Source organism: Arachis ipaensis, chromosome B03, assembly GCF_000816755.2.
Source record: "Arachis ipaensis cultivar K30076 chromosome B03, Araip1.1, whole genome shotgun sequence".
NCBI classification, from domain to species: domain Eukaryota; kingdom Viridiplantae; phylum Streptophyta; class Magnoliopsida; order Fabales; family Fabaceae; genus Arachis; species Arachis ipaensis.
This window is the reverse complement of record NC_029787.2, coordinates 133,684,421-133,700,724: the sequence shown is the minus strand read 5'-3', so window position 1 is coordinate 133,700,724 and position 16,304 is coordinate 133,684,421. Positions and strand designations below refer to the sequence as shown.

At 35.5% G+C, this 16,304-nt stretch overlaps 3 protein-coding genes across 7 annotated transcripts in view; 1 reads left to right on the top strand and 2 right to left on the bottom strand.

Annotated features, from left to right (window-relative positions):
* Positions 4,455-7,649, top strand: LOC107632039. Of its 2 annotated transcripts, none has more exons than XM_016335672.2 (6): positions 4,455-5,025; positions 5,765-6,315; positions 6,433-6,482; positions 6,762-6,860; positions 6,958-7,134; positions 7,245-7,649. In XM_016335672.2, exons 1-6 carry the CDS (start codon positions 4,559-4,561, stop codon positions 7,296-7,298), a joined length of 1,398 nt encoding a protein of 465 aa, XP_016191158.1. In that variant the 5' UTR covers positions 4,455-4,558; the 3' UTR covers positions 7,299-7,649. The 2 variants fall into 2 exon arrangements, with proteins under 2 accessions (XP_016191158.1, XP_016191157.1); XM_016335671.2 differs by having other exon boundaries at positions 4,456-5,025; positions 5,753-6,315.
* LOC107632041 (transcription termination factor MTEF1, chloroplastic) lies at positions 7,650-8,905 on the bottom strand. The gene has a single exon (XM_016335675.2). It carries the CDS (start codon positions 8,822-8,824, stop codon positions 7,886-7,888), a length of 939 nt encoding a protein of 312 aa, XP_016191161.1. The 5' UTR covers positions 8,825-8,905; the 3' UTR covers positions 7,650-7,885.
* Positions 10,329-16,304, bottom strand: part of LOC107632038 — a gene marked incomplete at its 5' end in the record, with an annotated part of 6,667 nt that continues 691 nt past the window's right edge. Inside the window, 7 exon segments of one of the 4 annotated variants that reach the window (XM_016335669.2) lie at positions 10,329-10,657; positions 10,944-11,052; positions 11,712-11,965; positions 12,964-14,746; positions 14,846-15,192; positions 15,431-15,554; positions 15,972-16,215. In XM_016335669.2, coding sequence (XP_016191155.1) covers positions 10,978-11,052; positions 11,712-11,965; positions 12,964-14,746; positions 14,846-15,192; positions 15,431-15,554; positions 15,972-16,215 — 2,827 coding nt within the window. 4 annotated transcript variants of the gene reach the window in all.

The following is a 16,304-nucleotide window of genomic DNA, read 5'->3' as shown; positions in this document are numbered from 1 at the left end:
ACTCCTTATATATATTTTCCAGTTTTTGGGGAACAAAGGTGAAGGAAAGCATTGTGTTTTTTTCCCACCATAGGAATTAAATAAACCAATAATAATAAGCTGAGTCAAAAAGGAAATAAAACTAAGGTGAGGATGAAAGGGGTAAATGAATGCATGCCTGATCAATCATGATATGGTGTACACCACTATCATATAATGATTTATATATGGTGGAAGCATAGTGGGACAAATATGCTGGCATGGCATGGCATTCTCTTTAAAGTATGACATATGATGAGAAAAAAGCTAGCTTTTGGCCCTTGATGCATTATCATCATGAGCTACATATGGAGGTGGTGGTAGGGATCAATTTGAATGAAGATATATATTTATATATTCATCAGAAAATGTTTTGTTTAGCTGCTACTTTTATTGCTTTAATTTGTTGCAACCACGCACCATGCTGAAAGTTTAACAATCATTTAAGAGAAAAGAAAAGACATACACGCAAGTGAAAGAATGGAAATCTTAGTTTGACTTGAACCGAACCAGGGAGGACATGAATCAGAAAGGGTTTTTCACTTTTCCAAAAATATTATTGGTACACCAAAAATTAGTCACTAAAATTAATCATTAATATATTTCTACATAAATATATGTATTGTTTAATTTATTTTTAATTTGTATATATATTTCAACATATATTTTATATTAGTGACTGATTTTAATAACTAATTTTAGTGTACATATAGCATAGTAGTTACTTTTCACATGCAAGGGCCATAACAAACGGTCTATCGTGTTTTTGCTTCCGGGGTAAGCTCCCATCATTATGCCTTTTCTCATCATTGGTCACACCATTAAGAAAACGGTTCCGCTACGTTACCAACATCATATCTACCAATTTCTGCCAACTCTTATTTATAATTGTGTTTCATGAAAGTGTGTTCGTGGATGTGTTTAATAAAAATGTCTTTTTTATAGCTGTGTTTAATAAAAGTGTCTTTATAGATATACTTTCTGGATGTGTCTCTTTATATATCTATTTAAAATATATTAATTATTAGACACATCCACAAACACACTTAAACACAATTATAAATAAGAATTGGCAGAAGTTGGCAGATAATATGTTGGTACCCTATACTTTTCCTTAAGAAAAACACCATGCCCGGCCCTAGCTACACTCGTTAATTTCTACTTTCTTCAATTCATTACATGTGCCAATTTTTTATTTTAGGAGTGAATGTCTAAATACTGCCAATTACATTATTATTATTATTATGATTATTATTATTAACTTTGAGGAATCATCATCAATACATAAGAAAGTATAGCATATACGTGCATAGTAGTTTTTGATGAAAAATCTCTCCATCGTATTAATTTGTATGTCTTCAAAACTGTGACGTCAATACAAGAGACGCAACTAATAAACACAATATATATATACTTACGTAAACAGCAGTATATATACTATTCTACGGTGAGAATCATCATGAATTTAAGAACGATCACCATCTTAATTTATTGCAAAATAAATAATCCAAGTTTCATAATGGATCATCTTCATGCACAATCCTATGAGTATGAGGTAAATTATACATTTTTCTTTAATCCTATATGTACTTAATTATTGTTTCCCCCGTGACATGCTTATATATATGCTTCAGTTAGAAACAAATTAAATCATCAACAGCTTCCTATAATCTTATATATAAACCATACCGACAGATCATGATGTATATTCAATTATTCACGGAATGGTTGTGAATTATCGTCGGCAATTAATAAATACCGTGACTCGTGTATGCTTGTTAATAGAACTAACAAAATAGTGTGATTTTAGATAGGAAAAGTATATGGTAGGGAACCGTTGAATTAGATATTATGCTAGCTAGGGATCAAATTAAAAACGTGCATATTGTACCTTCATATTATCATATATGATGTGTAGCATCTTCGGACAATAATGCATAATTTTAATCCGATCCGATCCATAGCAAAAGCACCTACAGCTGCTCTTTTGTCAGTTTCTTCAACTTCTTCGAACATTCATGCGCATACTTAGAGTCTTCATCCAAGAAATGTAGCTGGAAATGATACATAAACTGCACATCAACGTTATTTTTCACATGTTATTATACCATAGTCATATTTTCTTAGAGGATTATAGATTAGTCATGTTTTGGGCTAGTAAGTAGGAACAGCGCAGCGTTTCTTGTACATATCAATTATCTATCTTATTCTTATCTCTATCTCATATATCAAAAAGGACGAATAATATTATGTAGATTATCTTTATTTGAGTATTTTTTATTTTTTATATTAAAATAACTAATAAAAAGTAAAAAATAAAAAATTATACAAAAGTAAAAAATATTTTTTTTAATCCTTAAATTAAAGAATTTTATTTACATCAAATATATTCTTGATGACTAAATTTTCAAAATATTTAGAACCGATTCAGTAATAATATATGACAACTATATCTGGTTTGCTTATGTTAAAATTTGTTAGTTTTTGTAAAACTGTTATTTAGTTAATGTTAAATTTTTTAAAAAATTAACCGTGAGAAATATATTTAATATAGAGAAAAATTACGGGCCAACACTTTTATTAAAATTTGGTCAGTACTTAACCAGTAAAAAAATGAGTAATCTCACATCATTAAATGAAATCTCACATAATTAAAAACACCAATAATAACTAATTAATAGCTACAAATCACAAAATTTGCTGGTCTCTAACACTCCTCTTTAATGTAATTAAAAAACCTTTGAAACAAAATTAAAACAAAAAATATACTTTATTCATTATACAAATATTCAAAGAAATGAAAAAAATGTTTTTGTATAATAAGTGCCCATACTCCATATCCATAGTAATATAATATGAACACCAACTGTGTAGCTTGCGCTGTATAATATTACCTAATAGCTTTATATATGTATAATGAGCACTTAGGCTACATTGACAAGATCATTATTATACAAATAAATGATGACCAAGTCAGAGAGAACTAATCGCATTGATCTATGATTATCCTACATCATCTAGTGTTTAATAAGACATAATGTTCTGTTTTGTCTCCCACCCATAGCTATATATAATATAATAAAGTTAATCCGTAGCTGATTGGATTGTGCTTTTGGACCACATCCTCATCAAATATATAAGGCCAATATTGAATAGATAATAATAACTTACAAATTACTTCACCTGAAAATCAAATAATTAACAATAATTTTATTATACTATTAAGCACACGTTAGTATATGTTATATCAATCCTAAGCAATATATAATAAACATTGAGGATCCTGAATCTTCTGATGAACACTCCAGAAGGGATACAAATAGAGAAAGATAAAAGGAAATTGTTGAAAAATGAAGACATATAATACATATAGAGAATCATTAAGGGCACACCGTTAGTTGATGACTATAAATCCGACCTCAAAAAGTGATTGATTACGGTCACTAATTGGAATAAGTTTGATTTGAAAATCAATTTAACGCATGCCTTGTCCCCTATGAGGTGTCAAACCCTCCTTATCCCATGGCCAACGTAACCTTTTGTTAACTTTTTCTTCTTCAGCCATACACACAACTCCACATTTTCTGACAATTAAAAGCAATAATTATTCTGTGACATCAATATTAGGATACTTAACTTAATCCATGCATGCTGATCTTATTTAATTTTTTATCTTCTTATTAGCTCGTTTTTCCCTAAGTAGGAAAAATTGAAAAATCCATGCATACCAAAATCATGGCATGATTAATTCGGTGCATGAAGACAAACAAGAGCTTAACAGAAAGTCCCATGACCCACAGGAAAAATTAAAAGAGAATCAAAAGCATGGTGCAAAAGGAAGGAAAAGGGAACACACAACTCATGATTATGTCTGTGGGGACTTCAATACAATTCCACCATAAACATACATTTTCCTTCAATTATCACTTAACCCCCTTCTCACAAATTAATTAAAGCAAAAATAATATGACACAAATGTGATGAAATCATAACTCTGAGTATCATGCTTACTTCATAATGCAGATAAAATAATTAATTTAATTCAACAAAAATTCACATTCATCTAACCATTTCAGTAAAAAAAAAAACTTCTTAACGTCTAATTAATCATCACTATACAAATAACCTTACTCGTGAAAATTTATTATATAAAGTGAATGATGAATTCTAGTTGAAAAAGTGAGATTGAAGCAAAAGAGAGTGAAAGTCAATCAATGACAATTTTCAATTTTCTTTAATAATAATAATAATAGGAAAAGTCTAAGAAATCAGCAATTTTATCAAATTCTAGCTAACATATAATCAACAAATAAAAGTGAACCATTGGATGAAATCTCACACCAATCTCATACCATTAAAATTATCATTGATAACTATTTGATGGCTACAAATCACAAAAGTTGCTGCCTCTAGCACTCCTCATAATAATACTCCTTATCACATGGCTAGATAGAAAGTAAAGCTTAGCATAAGCTTTGCTCTGTGTTTTCTTTTTCCGGTCAATATCCGGTAAGAGAACCGGTGAACGTCGTAGGAAAAAATGGACGAATCATGCAGAATTGGTACGGGGATAATGCGGGGTCTCCCTCGACGGAGATCGGTGGAGGACAGGTGGAGGCGCCGCTCCATATTCTCCGGCTCCGAACCTGCGGTGGACGCCGCCGAAGACTTCGCTGACGTCTTCGGCGGCCCGCCGAGGACACTCCTTGCGCACAAATACTCCAACTCCGGAAGCTCGTTCTACGAGGAGGTTTTCAGGCCGCCGGAGTTCGTTTCTCCGGCAACGAGATGTGGTCGGAACCTGCCTGTGTTCAGGATTCCATCGGCGAGGAACAACGGGTTTTACAGCGACATATTTGGCTCAGACGACGAACGGAGATCGAGGGAACGGTCAAGATCGCAATCGAAGGGGACATCGTCGTCGGTGCTGAGCTCGGAGGAGCTGAGCCCTCGCCGGCCGGCGATCGGAGATGACGTGGCACTGTCTGGTTTAGCTTCAAAGCTGAGGTACGTAGCCTGTAACGGAAACAATTTTTTTGCTTGTTCCACTGTTTTGACGTGTATGGCCTTTGTGAATGGTGATTACCAGTTAGAAAAGAATAGGAAGACAATAAAAATAGTAAACAATGTGAACAATAGATATGTAGGATGTTCAATTCAATAGGTATACAGAGGAATAGAGGATTATGTTCATTATTTTTAATTAAATGATTATTTTTTTGATTCAATTTCATCATGCACAGTTAACTATGATTATTTCTTTTGTTAAATGTTTATAACTTAGTCTTATACAAGCACAAGATAAATCTTTTGTGTGAATACGTTAGGTATACTGGTGATTATGCTGAATATATTTGACTATGTTACTCTACTATGCAGTTAAATTGTTTGAGAATGTAACCTGGTTACATCCTCGCCAGAAAATATTCGGATACTTAAATTTATTTTACAGTAATGTATAATAATATGTGAATTTATTTGAGAAGAATGTTATAGTGCTACTTTTTTTTAATATTCTTTTCGTATTAAGAAAAGGTATACATACAAGTGTTGTAAATTATGCTTCTCTTTATTTATTTAAGTGAAGATGCTGTTATAAATAATTTTTACGATATCTAATAAAAAAATAAGTAAACCTTAATGCAAGTTATGTTATTTTGTTTTGCAAGATGAACATAATTTGTGAAATTTTGGCAATACGGTAACAAGGATTTTGAATCTGAGGGTTCTACAGTGATTTTTACAGGCCAATCAGTGTTCCATGGAGATGGGACTCATCCTCTATGATGCCTGAGGAATACCCGGATAACCATGGGGTACCAACTTCTCCATGCGATTCTCAGTCAGTTGAATTTCAATTTCCTGATAATGAATTCAAAGAAATCTTCAAAAGCTCAAATTTAGGATCCTCAAGAAGAGTCACATCTCCAGAAACCATCAGCTTTGAATATGATTCATATCAAAGCGTCAAAGGATTTACCGATGATTGGGAGCTCAATTCCCCTATTTCTGTTGTCTCTTCACTCCGTCAAGAGTCTGAAGCAAAATATTCAGTTCATGATGGTGTGCTTAAACAACAAACTATAGAGGATGATGATGACGACTATGATGAGGACGAAGATGAAGTTATGAGCTCCTATGTCATAGAGCTCAACTCCAATCTCAGGAGGGAAGATTGTGAAGCATCAGCCATAGATGAAGCAATTGCATGGGCCAAAGAGAAGTTTCAATCAGGGAGCTCTGATGAAGGATCAAGCAGTAAAAATGATAGCAATGAACAAACTGCTAAAACAAAAGGTGATTCATTGTCTTCACTAACTGAATATTTCGCTTTTTCATACAATATCCTCATTTGGATACACTGGAACAGACAAAAGCAGACACTTATTATTTGTATCTGACTATATAATGCAGGAAGCTTTGAATGCCATGATGATGAAATCGAAATAGTTGAATCTCCCAAGGTAATATATATTACATTGATCATACTAATTTACATTTGGACTTGATCATTTTACTAGTTGACAAAATAACTTGGCCAAGAAAATAAACGGTAGAATCTATTCAACTAGAATGATGTGTATAATCCAATTGCAATAACTAAAAAGGAGTTTATGTTAATAGAAATGAGTTGTTGCAAGTTGCAACATGCATTCTGTCCGAAATTAACATTTGGTGTTTGTTGAAGCAGTTAAATTTCCAAACACTACCCAGTAAATATAATAGTTCCACTTTTTCTACAGAAACCACTGACGGAAACAGAGAAGTTAGACAGAGACATAAGGTTGTGGTCATCCGGCAAAGAAACTGACATCCGGCTACTCCTTTCAACACTGCATCATGTAAAATTTTATTTGCTTAAATCTTTTGGAGCTGTTTAAACCATTAGCATGCACGGGTAGACGAAGAACTTACATGGTTATATGTTTCAATTGCTAGGTTCTATGGCCTGAGAGTGGCTGGTATGCTGTTCCTCTTATGAGTCTAATAGAAAGCTCAAAGGTGAAGAAGGCTTATCAGAAAGCAAGGTTATGCCTGCATCCTGACAAACTTCAGCAAAGAGGAGCCACAGTCTTGCAGAAGTATGTAGCAGAGAAGGTTTTCTCCATTCTTCAGGTGTGTGAACTATATATCACATATAGATAGGTTCTGCCATTATGTTTCTTTGCACACTAATGTATAGACTGAGGAACGATACCAAGTTAACATTATCTATTTTGGAACAGGATGCATGGGCAGCATTCATATCTATGGATGTTTCATTTTTAAGAGGCAGATGATTGAAATTGCTGATCACTCAGTTTTGGCAAACCCCAAGCTAGAAATTTGGAATAATGGAAGGTTTTTGTTGGCATGCAGTAGATACACATGAAATTTGAATTTTGAAAGCATCTGCTCCTTTGTACAAATGATTAACCGAGGACTATTTTGTTATTTATGTCTGTATTAGTTGCTGTTTGATCCCTTTTAGGTGTTACTTATGATGTATTTAATAGGAAGTTATTTGATTGATCTTAGTATATGATTTGTATATGATGACATGGAACCAAGATTCAGTTTCTGTTTAAAAATGTGACATTATTAGATGCTGTTAGAGTAAGGAAAAAGTTTGCTCGTCTTTGCAAGTTCAATTGAAACATACAGAATTACAATTACATTATTATCTTGCTGTCTGGAAGATTACATTTCATCAGTTTTGGTGAACCTCTGATACGGGCAAACAAAGATTTGCTCTAGAATGCCAAGGAACCTACACTAAAGAATTAGAAATATATTGCATAGAATGTTAGGTATATATAAACAAAATAAGATCCAAACTTGGCACTGAATTCATGTACATACATATACACAGAAAATAATACTCTCATCAGTGAATGTCACCCACCCCCTGCTCTATCAGCTCCCTAAACTCTTGATCAGTGCTCTTAAGCATCAGTGACAAAGGCAAATTGATACCACTTTGCAACACCTCCATGTGCCTAGGCTTTATCCTGTTCTCCAAACTAAAAGAAAAGTACTGGGGAAATTCTTTCAGCTCCTTCAGTTTCTTCCCCATTTCCCCAACAAGATACTCAAACTTGGGCCGAAAATTAACTTCAATGTTGAAAGTGAGCAATGATGGACATCTCAAGACCATATCCTTAACCTCATCCTTAGAGAATCCTAAACTCTCCAAATACCTCAGCTTAGGGATTAAGGATTTCTCAACACTAGACACCAACAGAACAGGTTCTTGATAAGCCAGGGCCTTCAAGTCCTTCAAGCCAAATCTTCTAAGATAAAACAAAGTTGGCTTAAGCTGATCTACAACACTGGCGGTGAGCAAGTATGGACACTTATTGATAACCTTCCTAAAGCTATGATCCGGGACTTTGAGGTCGTGTGAGAGAAAATCAAAAACTGGGTCAAGCTGAGAATTAATGTCAGAGGTGAGAATCTTGGGGCACATGGAAATGATCCTAGGAATGTCCTTGTGCTGGATGTCTTTGGAAAGAAGGAAGGAGATAATGGATTGAATGGATTCCATTGAAGCTGTGGTTAGAGCAGGGTTCTGGGACAATGCTTTGCCAGCATCAACGCCCATGATCTCAAGGCAGAGGATTTTCTCTTTGAATTGAAGGGAGAGCCTTGCAGTGGTTAGAGGGTAAAGTGGGTGAGTTTGGAGGAGGCTAGTGAGATGAGTGTTTGTGTTAGATTGGTGAGAATTGAAAGGAGTTGTTGATGGTCTGTGGGAATGGGAGGATGAGAAGCTGCACATTGAAGTGTGTAGAGCAACCGCCCCAACCGCCCTAGCAGCACCTGACATGGTATGGTGGAAGTGGAAAGGGGGATGATTGTCCTGTAATAATATCTCCAATGAAATCCTAATATTATGCCACTATGGGATGACACGTGGAGATTACTTTCAAACTTGATTGGCTGAAAATAGATTGCCACATATCATTTCAATGTATCATAGAATTTGAGATTCTGCCAGTCTAGTAAATACGGGAAATCACAATTCACAGTTGCGCACACATTTTTTTTTATTAAAGCATTTGACTCTTTAACATTTCCTTAAAATAATTCTACTATTATTCTATTTTTCTTTCCTAATCTGGAAAGAGCTGTATTACACCATTTGGAAGAAAGACTAAAATTGGAACACACAAACTAAAAAATTTAAACTAAAACATTGAGACCGAAAGATTAAAACTAAATTAAATCTCTGTAATTTATTTGATGTAAAGTGTACATGACTGGTCAACGAATTATAATTCAAATGATATAATATTCTCATACTCACCTAAAACTCGCAAGTTTAAGTCTTACTCCTAACTTTGAAAAAAGAAAGTGTATATGAATGAAATATGTCTTAGTATTGTGTTTAATTCAAGATAAATATGAACATTTGAGTTAATATTTAATTTAGTCCATAAACTTATATGCGAGTTTCAATTTAGTCCCTGAAATTTCATTTGCCTTTCTTTAGTCTCCAAAATTTGTAAACGTGACTCACATTAATCATTATAACAATTTTCCGGCACAAAAATGTTAATGAAGTGTTGACATGGACAACCAAATGCCATGCTAGAATTTGTAAAACGACGCCATTTTGGTTTTGGCGCTCAAATAGCCCAAAAACGACACTGGATCACTTGCTTTTGGAAGAAAAGTTTCAATAAATACTACTTACGAGGCATTTTTGGTCATACGCAAAATTTGGAGACTAAATATTTTTTTTTTATAATTTTAGATAACCCCCAATCCTAAGAATCACACCACACTCACACAACATTAAAGGGTTCCTTTTCTAGTCTCTTAAAATATACACCACCTTAGTGCATCCTAACTAACATTATTTTCCTCAGTTTTTTACCCCTTTTTCCCGAATGGATTTATCGTGACATAGATAAGCACAAAACGTCATTGAATAAAATGGTAAATTAATGCATCATGTGCACAAAAATTGTCGAACAATGCAAATATTATGAGTTGATTATGGATGGATAATTTATCTAAATGAATCCCACCCCTCCCCAATTTTTTTTCAACCAAAGGTAGTAAAAAACAATGAAGGTTAAACACGAAACATCAAAGCTTAAATGAGATATGCAGAAGACTTAAAACCACTAAATTGCAGTTCAACTACAGATGAATGCCCAATTGATCGGCTTAAAATTGGATATGCATATCCATCGCAGTAGATAAATGGAACGATGACATTGACAGAGCAAAAATGCCCATATTATAGATGGGAAAATCTTTCAGAAACGGCGATTGTTATTCGTTGCACTAATTCATTAATCCCGCACCAGTGATACAAATTATAAATAAAAGGAACAAATAACAGAAAACTATTATAAAAAGCAAATACATCATCACAGTATTTACACTTAAATGCCTCTAACTAGGAATCTCGAAGCAAACTGAAGTTGTTCCATAAAAGCTTTAGTCTTCTACATAATTAATTAACCATGCAGATTAATGCACGAGATCTATAAGTTCTGCTGAACAACCGATTTATCTATTTATCTGTATACGATTATTTGCACAGAAACAGCAAAAGAGAAAAAAAAAAAGCAAAAAGTCTGCTAGACCCTCGTAAATCTCTACCCAGAGACTTTGAAATATACCTAGAGTAGCATGCCTTGACATCCTGCATTAAGTTTCGGTCACCCAAAATAGTCGGGAATAATGTCATCTTAAGAAGTGCAGTAAAACACTTGCATATCATATTTATGGATTTGGATCCTCTAAAGTTTGAATTTTACTTTAGAGAGTAAAGTGTGAGCTTCTCCCCTTGAATAATTTCTCTTTCATATTTATTATTGCTCCCACCTATGAAATCAATAGTGAGAGATCACACTTTATTTTCTAAAGTGAAATTCAAACTTTAGAGGATCTAAATCCCATATTTATAGACTGCAAAATGAAACACTTACAAGCAAATGGAAATAATCAAAAAGCACACCAATCTCAGAGTTGACCATGACTTCTGCTCATAGAGTGGTTGCGAAGGAGCTTTTGAGAAGGTGCTTGCTGATCATTCTGCTGGAAGATATTCAAGGGCGGAAACATGTCATTCATTACAGAAACAAGTACATGAGTCTTAATGTGTAACTGGCCAAGAGTTTGATCAGAGTCATCTCACTCTCCACTATTAATTACTATCATTTTTGTAAAGGTGGAAACTCAGGTGCAGTCGACTTCACGTGAATTTGATAGCTGAGAGCCGTTAGATGAAAATTTAGTCAAATCAGTCAAATCATCTAACGGCTCTCAGCTATCAACTTCACGTGAAGTCAATTGCACTTGAGTTTTTACCTTTGTAAAACTACTTTCCTATAAACATACTGATGATTGAATATGCATGTCTAGCAATGTAGAATTCTTCCATCCTTTTATATCCAACAAAAATTCTATTATCTGGATATAATTCAGTGAACTAGTCATGTCTAAAATAGCTTAGTTTGCACACGAAAAGGAACCAAATAATAAAAAAATTGCATTTATGCAATAGGATAAAAGAAAGTATGTATGTATTGATCTGCCAACATGAAATTAAAAAACAGTAAAGTGAAAAATCAAACTGCCCATTCTGAATAAGATTCATTCCATTCTACCAAAATTGGAAATTTAGTTATCAATCCAAAATAAATAAATAACTAGGAGGGGATAATGGAAAAAATCAATTGCCGAATGGGACTTACCTTGTAAAGGGATGCAGCAGACTCAGATTGTACAGTTGGAATTGCATTGTCCCCAAGAGACCGCAAAGCATCCAAAGCATCTAATGTCAGCTGCCAACCGCAGAGTGCAATTGCATCACTGCTAGTGCTTGGAACAGAATTAGCACAGCCAGCAGCAGCAACATTGCCATTCACCCAAGGGCAATATTGGTTGTGATGGGCAATAGGATCAAATTCTACACCACCTTCATAATTACTTTCACCTTTTGGAGGCCCTAAATAATTTAGCAGTGTTAGTGGCTTTCCCCCAAAAGTATGTAGCAACTAATTGATGAGCTGCAACAAGGCCTTGGAATGAATTAGAATATCCATTTCCGATATGGTATGAAAATCCATCACCCCACTAAGGAACATGTTTGGTTGGATGCATAGAAGAACCTTGAGACACATAATGGGGAATTCTAAGGAAGTGATGTTTTTATCTAGTTGTAAATTCTACATTAACAAGTCAACACCATATTCCACACAACTCCTTTCGTTAAGGTTTCAACCAAAACATTGGCAGAGTTCACAACAGCTCATATGCAGGCAAGCACAAATGATCAAGCAAGCAGAAACAAACGGTCAAACGTCAGAGTGTAACCAATTGTCTGTTAAATTTTATAATGAAAATTCAATTTTTACAATACGAACATTTTTTTCCATCATTGAAATTTAGGGTTTATAAAGGAGGAAAAGAAAATAAAAGGAATAATAAAAAAACTGGACTGAGATGATGTGTTTAATGAAGCATTAAGCCATGAACATCTACTTATACTGTTAATTTGGTCAAATACTAGTGTGATACAAGTACCCTAGATCAAAACAAATCAAGAAACACAATAAAATTACAAAATCAGGGCTCGCTTTTATCTCCCAACAAACAGAAAGGGGCACAAAGTTTAAGTTTTGCGATACCATTTGAAGGTTTTATATGGAGTGTTTGGGAGTGGTAATACAGCAGTAAAATCTAGTAAAATTAGTAAAAGCAAATCATGTCACATCTGCAATTAAAGGGAACACTAGTAAAAACCTTGGAAAGGTAATGAAATTACACAAATGGATTTAGTGTTAATGAAATTGTTAAGTCATTTAAGTCTCCATTGGAGTCCATCTGTAACCACCACCTATCTTCAATCCATCTTTGTGATTTCACCTCTACATTCTACCTACTTATGTACTCGGGAAGGGTAACAAGTAAAACAAGTCAAGAATATTGAAATAGAGAGCTTACCTATCCCATTTGCTAAAGCAAAATCTGGTTCGAGGCCACTTTTGTTGGTGAATGATGATTTACTATCCTTAATGATCTCTTCCTTGGTATTTTCACAAGCAGAATATATATTAGCATTGCAAGAATGAGATGGATGACTACTGGTAGCAGGTGGTACATTGCGGTTTTGACTAATCTTTTCACCACTTTCAACAGATTCTGCCTTTGTAGAACAACCAATTTTCGATCCACTGTCTGCCCTTCCTGCAGAGTGAGACATCATCTCCTGGCTATCTCCAACAGGACCTTCCCTGTTAATATCATCAGGGACAATCTCATCCATTAGACCTGGATCAGGAACAGATTCATCAGTTTGTCCCTGATTTTCAGCATCTTCTACTCTATGCTCCATTTCGCCAACAACACTATCAGCTCTGTGCACAGATATATCTGCTCCATGGATTTCAGCTTCATGACTAGCACACATTCCAACACTGCCTCCACTAATTCCAAAACTGATTCCATCTCGTGCTGGAGCAGTCACAGTTTCTGCATTGAAAAGTTCTTCCCCATAGTTTGTACTACTGACACCCACTTCACCAGGGACAGCTTCAGTTGCTGTTTGAAAACAAGTACTCTGTTGAGCTAGATTGCTGTTATTCAGTTCTGATGTTTCATTCATGTCCACATTGCCATGGGTGCTAGAGGAGGGGAAGTGGGCATCATCAAGGTCTCCAGGATAATTTTCAACACTTTCCATAGAATCATCATTTACACTATGACATACTGTATCCATTGCAATGACAGATGATGCACGGGTTGAGTCTCTAGCTGATTGGATTCCGATTATGCGGTCATTACCTTGATGCAATGAAGAAACTCGAGCACCAGAAGCATAAGCATCAAAACCCATCGAATGACTAGGACCAGCACCAGATGAGTCTCTTTGATGTGGTGAAGAATGTGTGTCAAAAATATCAGAGTCACGGGCACGTTTTGAGGGACCAGCTGAATATTGTCCACCATCTGTGACTTCATCACCATCACGATCAATCACAGTTCCTTCAACACTATCAGCCTGCTGCTGCAACCTGGGAACTGGCCTGTCATCTGAGCTTCCCCCTTTTTCAAGATTTCTCTTACGAGAGCTTGGCCCTCGTGATTCATATGAAGCTGCGCGGTCACCAATCTCACTGCCTGAAGGCTGGCCAATCATCAAATCCCTTCCCATATCTTCATCATGAGTATTTTCAGATGTTGCTGTCCTTCCAAAAGGAGTAAAAGAAAACCCTCCAGCCATAGTAAGATTCAAATCCAAATCAGAGTTTGCCAACAGTTTACCCTCATTTGTTGTTGCAACTTCATCACGGTCTTCGACCTGATCTTTCTCGGCATCATCAGCTGCAACCCAACCGCTTATTCCACTAGCTGCACTCACTCCACGAGTCAATCCTACCTTTTTGCTGGTATCAGGAATATCTATGCTGTTGGCATTCGGTGCAAAACGAGCAGGACGAGGAACAGTCAAGAAATCTAAAATTCTAACAGTAGCACCACATAAGCTACAGTCAAGCAACGGGGACCTACAGTCAAATCTAGACTCCTTAAGAGAAGCCTTTCCCTTTCTGGCGTCCCTTTTAGCACAAGCAGAAACTGCTTTCAGCCCTGGATCTTGAGTACGATGAAGTTGATTCTTGCCAAAAGAATATCCATTCCTTTCGGATTGAGCAGAGTGCTCTTCACAATCCTGGACATTTAAAAGCCACCGGGGTTCCCAACCACAAAGGCTTATAAGCTTTTGAGACTGCCAAAAGGAAGAAAGAGAAGCATATTAGCTTATAATAGTTGTAACTCAAGGATCAATTTGACAGCTACAAGTAGACAAAAAATATAAACATCTTACACGAGAAAATAAGCAGTGTGCCTCCTCATGAGAGTTTTCAAGCTCTGATATAATCTCCTGTTTAAAGTTTGCTTCTCCTGACACGAAATTCTGAAGCTGGGACAAAAATCGCTCAATCTGTGGACCTCGAGTAACACACATCAACTCAATTGCGGAGATTGCTACAACAGGGAGACAGGTAAACTGTACAAGTCCATCACATCTATCCTTGTAGCCACCAATTAATGCAGATTGGGGTGTTGGAGGGAACTGTACTAGGCTTTCTGGACAGCTGTTTCCTCTCCAGGCACAATTCACTTTGTGCCCAAAATCCAGTTGCCTGGCAAAGGATTCGCTGGCACGTTGAGCTTTTGGCAATTACAATAAGAAAATAAGTTAAAAACAGATTATGAATACTAGCAAAAACAGAGATGTTGTTTAGCATAGTTCTCAAATAAAGTATCCTTGACAAACTGACAATATAACAATATAACAATATTTCAAATGACTATATCAGAACAAGAGTTGCAATTTCACAATTTTTAGGAAGCAAATTATAAAAGATTTAGCTACAGTTGTTTACTTGACAACTTTGCAATCACCAACCTTCAGCTGATGTCCAAGATGATGATGATGTAAAATTCAGGCAAGCACCACATGACTCACAGGAAACTTTGTCTACACCAACACTCATCCAACCTTTCTGAGCACAAGCCAATGAATTGATGATCTGGAAGAAACCAAAGGGGGCATGTGATCCCTTCAGATTGCCTCATCTCTACTTATAAAACAGTCATAGTAGCAAAGATAACATATAGAGGAATAAAAAATAAACAAGATTCCTATTCATAGATAACAAATGACAAATGAATAAATCTTACATATCGATTCTTTCATTTAGACACTCTTCGTATAATTCATAAGCATAGACGCAAACTGCCTCAGGGCTAATAATTAATACTTAACACTGCATTTTTAGACATCAGACAAATAACTGCCTCTCCTCCAGGCCTATTGTTATAATTTACAAATGCAGGAATCATCAGTGACTCTATAACTCGCTAACCACTAGTAAATAAAAGAAGAAGATCATATACAACTGTGACTACAACATGTATATCTATTTAAAACCATAGGCACATCAAACCTGAGGCTTTCCAAGCCAACTTGAAGGAACAAATGTAGCCAATCGCCTCAATAGATCCCCTCTCTCCCAGGGTCTACATGAAGCTCTTGAAGAACCAGAGCCAACAGCACTTGTGCTCAGGGAAGTCCATGGTTGTTGAGAGCCAACACATGAGAGAGAAGCAGCTTTAGAGCCTTGTCCATGACTTGACCCATCTATGCTGCCAACATTCATTGGAACAGCTGCAGACGATGCGCCAGCAGAACTGGAATAATGATTAGGCAAAATTTAGTCAAATTAATGGAATGCAAAACACAAGGCACAAGTGTGCGTGACATGGTAGAATGACCCAAA

Coding starts and splice junctions, on each gene's coding strand:
- LOC107632041 (XM_016335675.2), bottom strand. CDS start 8,824: ATGTCAGGTGCTGCTAGGGCGGTTGGGGCGGTTGCTCTACACACTTCA.
- LOC107632039 (XM_016335671.2), top strand. CDS start 4,559: ATGGACGAATCATGCAGAATTGGTACGGGGATAATGCGGGGTCTCCCT. Junction 6,316..6,432: donor ACAAACTGCTAAAACAAAAG/GTGATTCATTGT, acceptor TATATAATGCAG/GAAGCTTTGAATGCCATGAT. Junction 6,483..6,761: donor AAATAGTTGAATCTCCCAAG/GTAATATATATT, acceptor CTTTTTCTACAG/AAACCACTGACGGAAACAGA.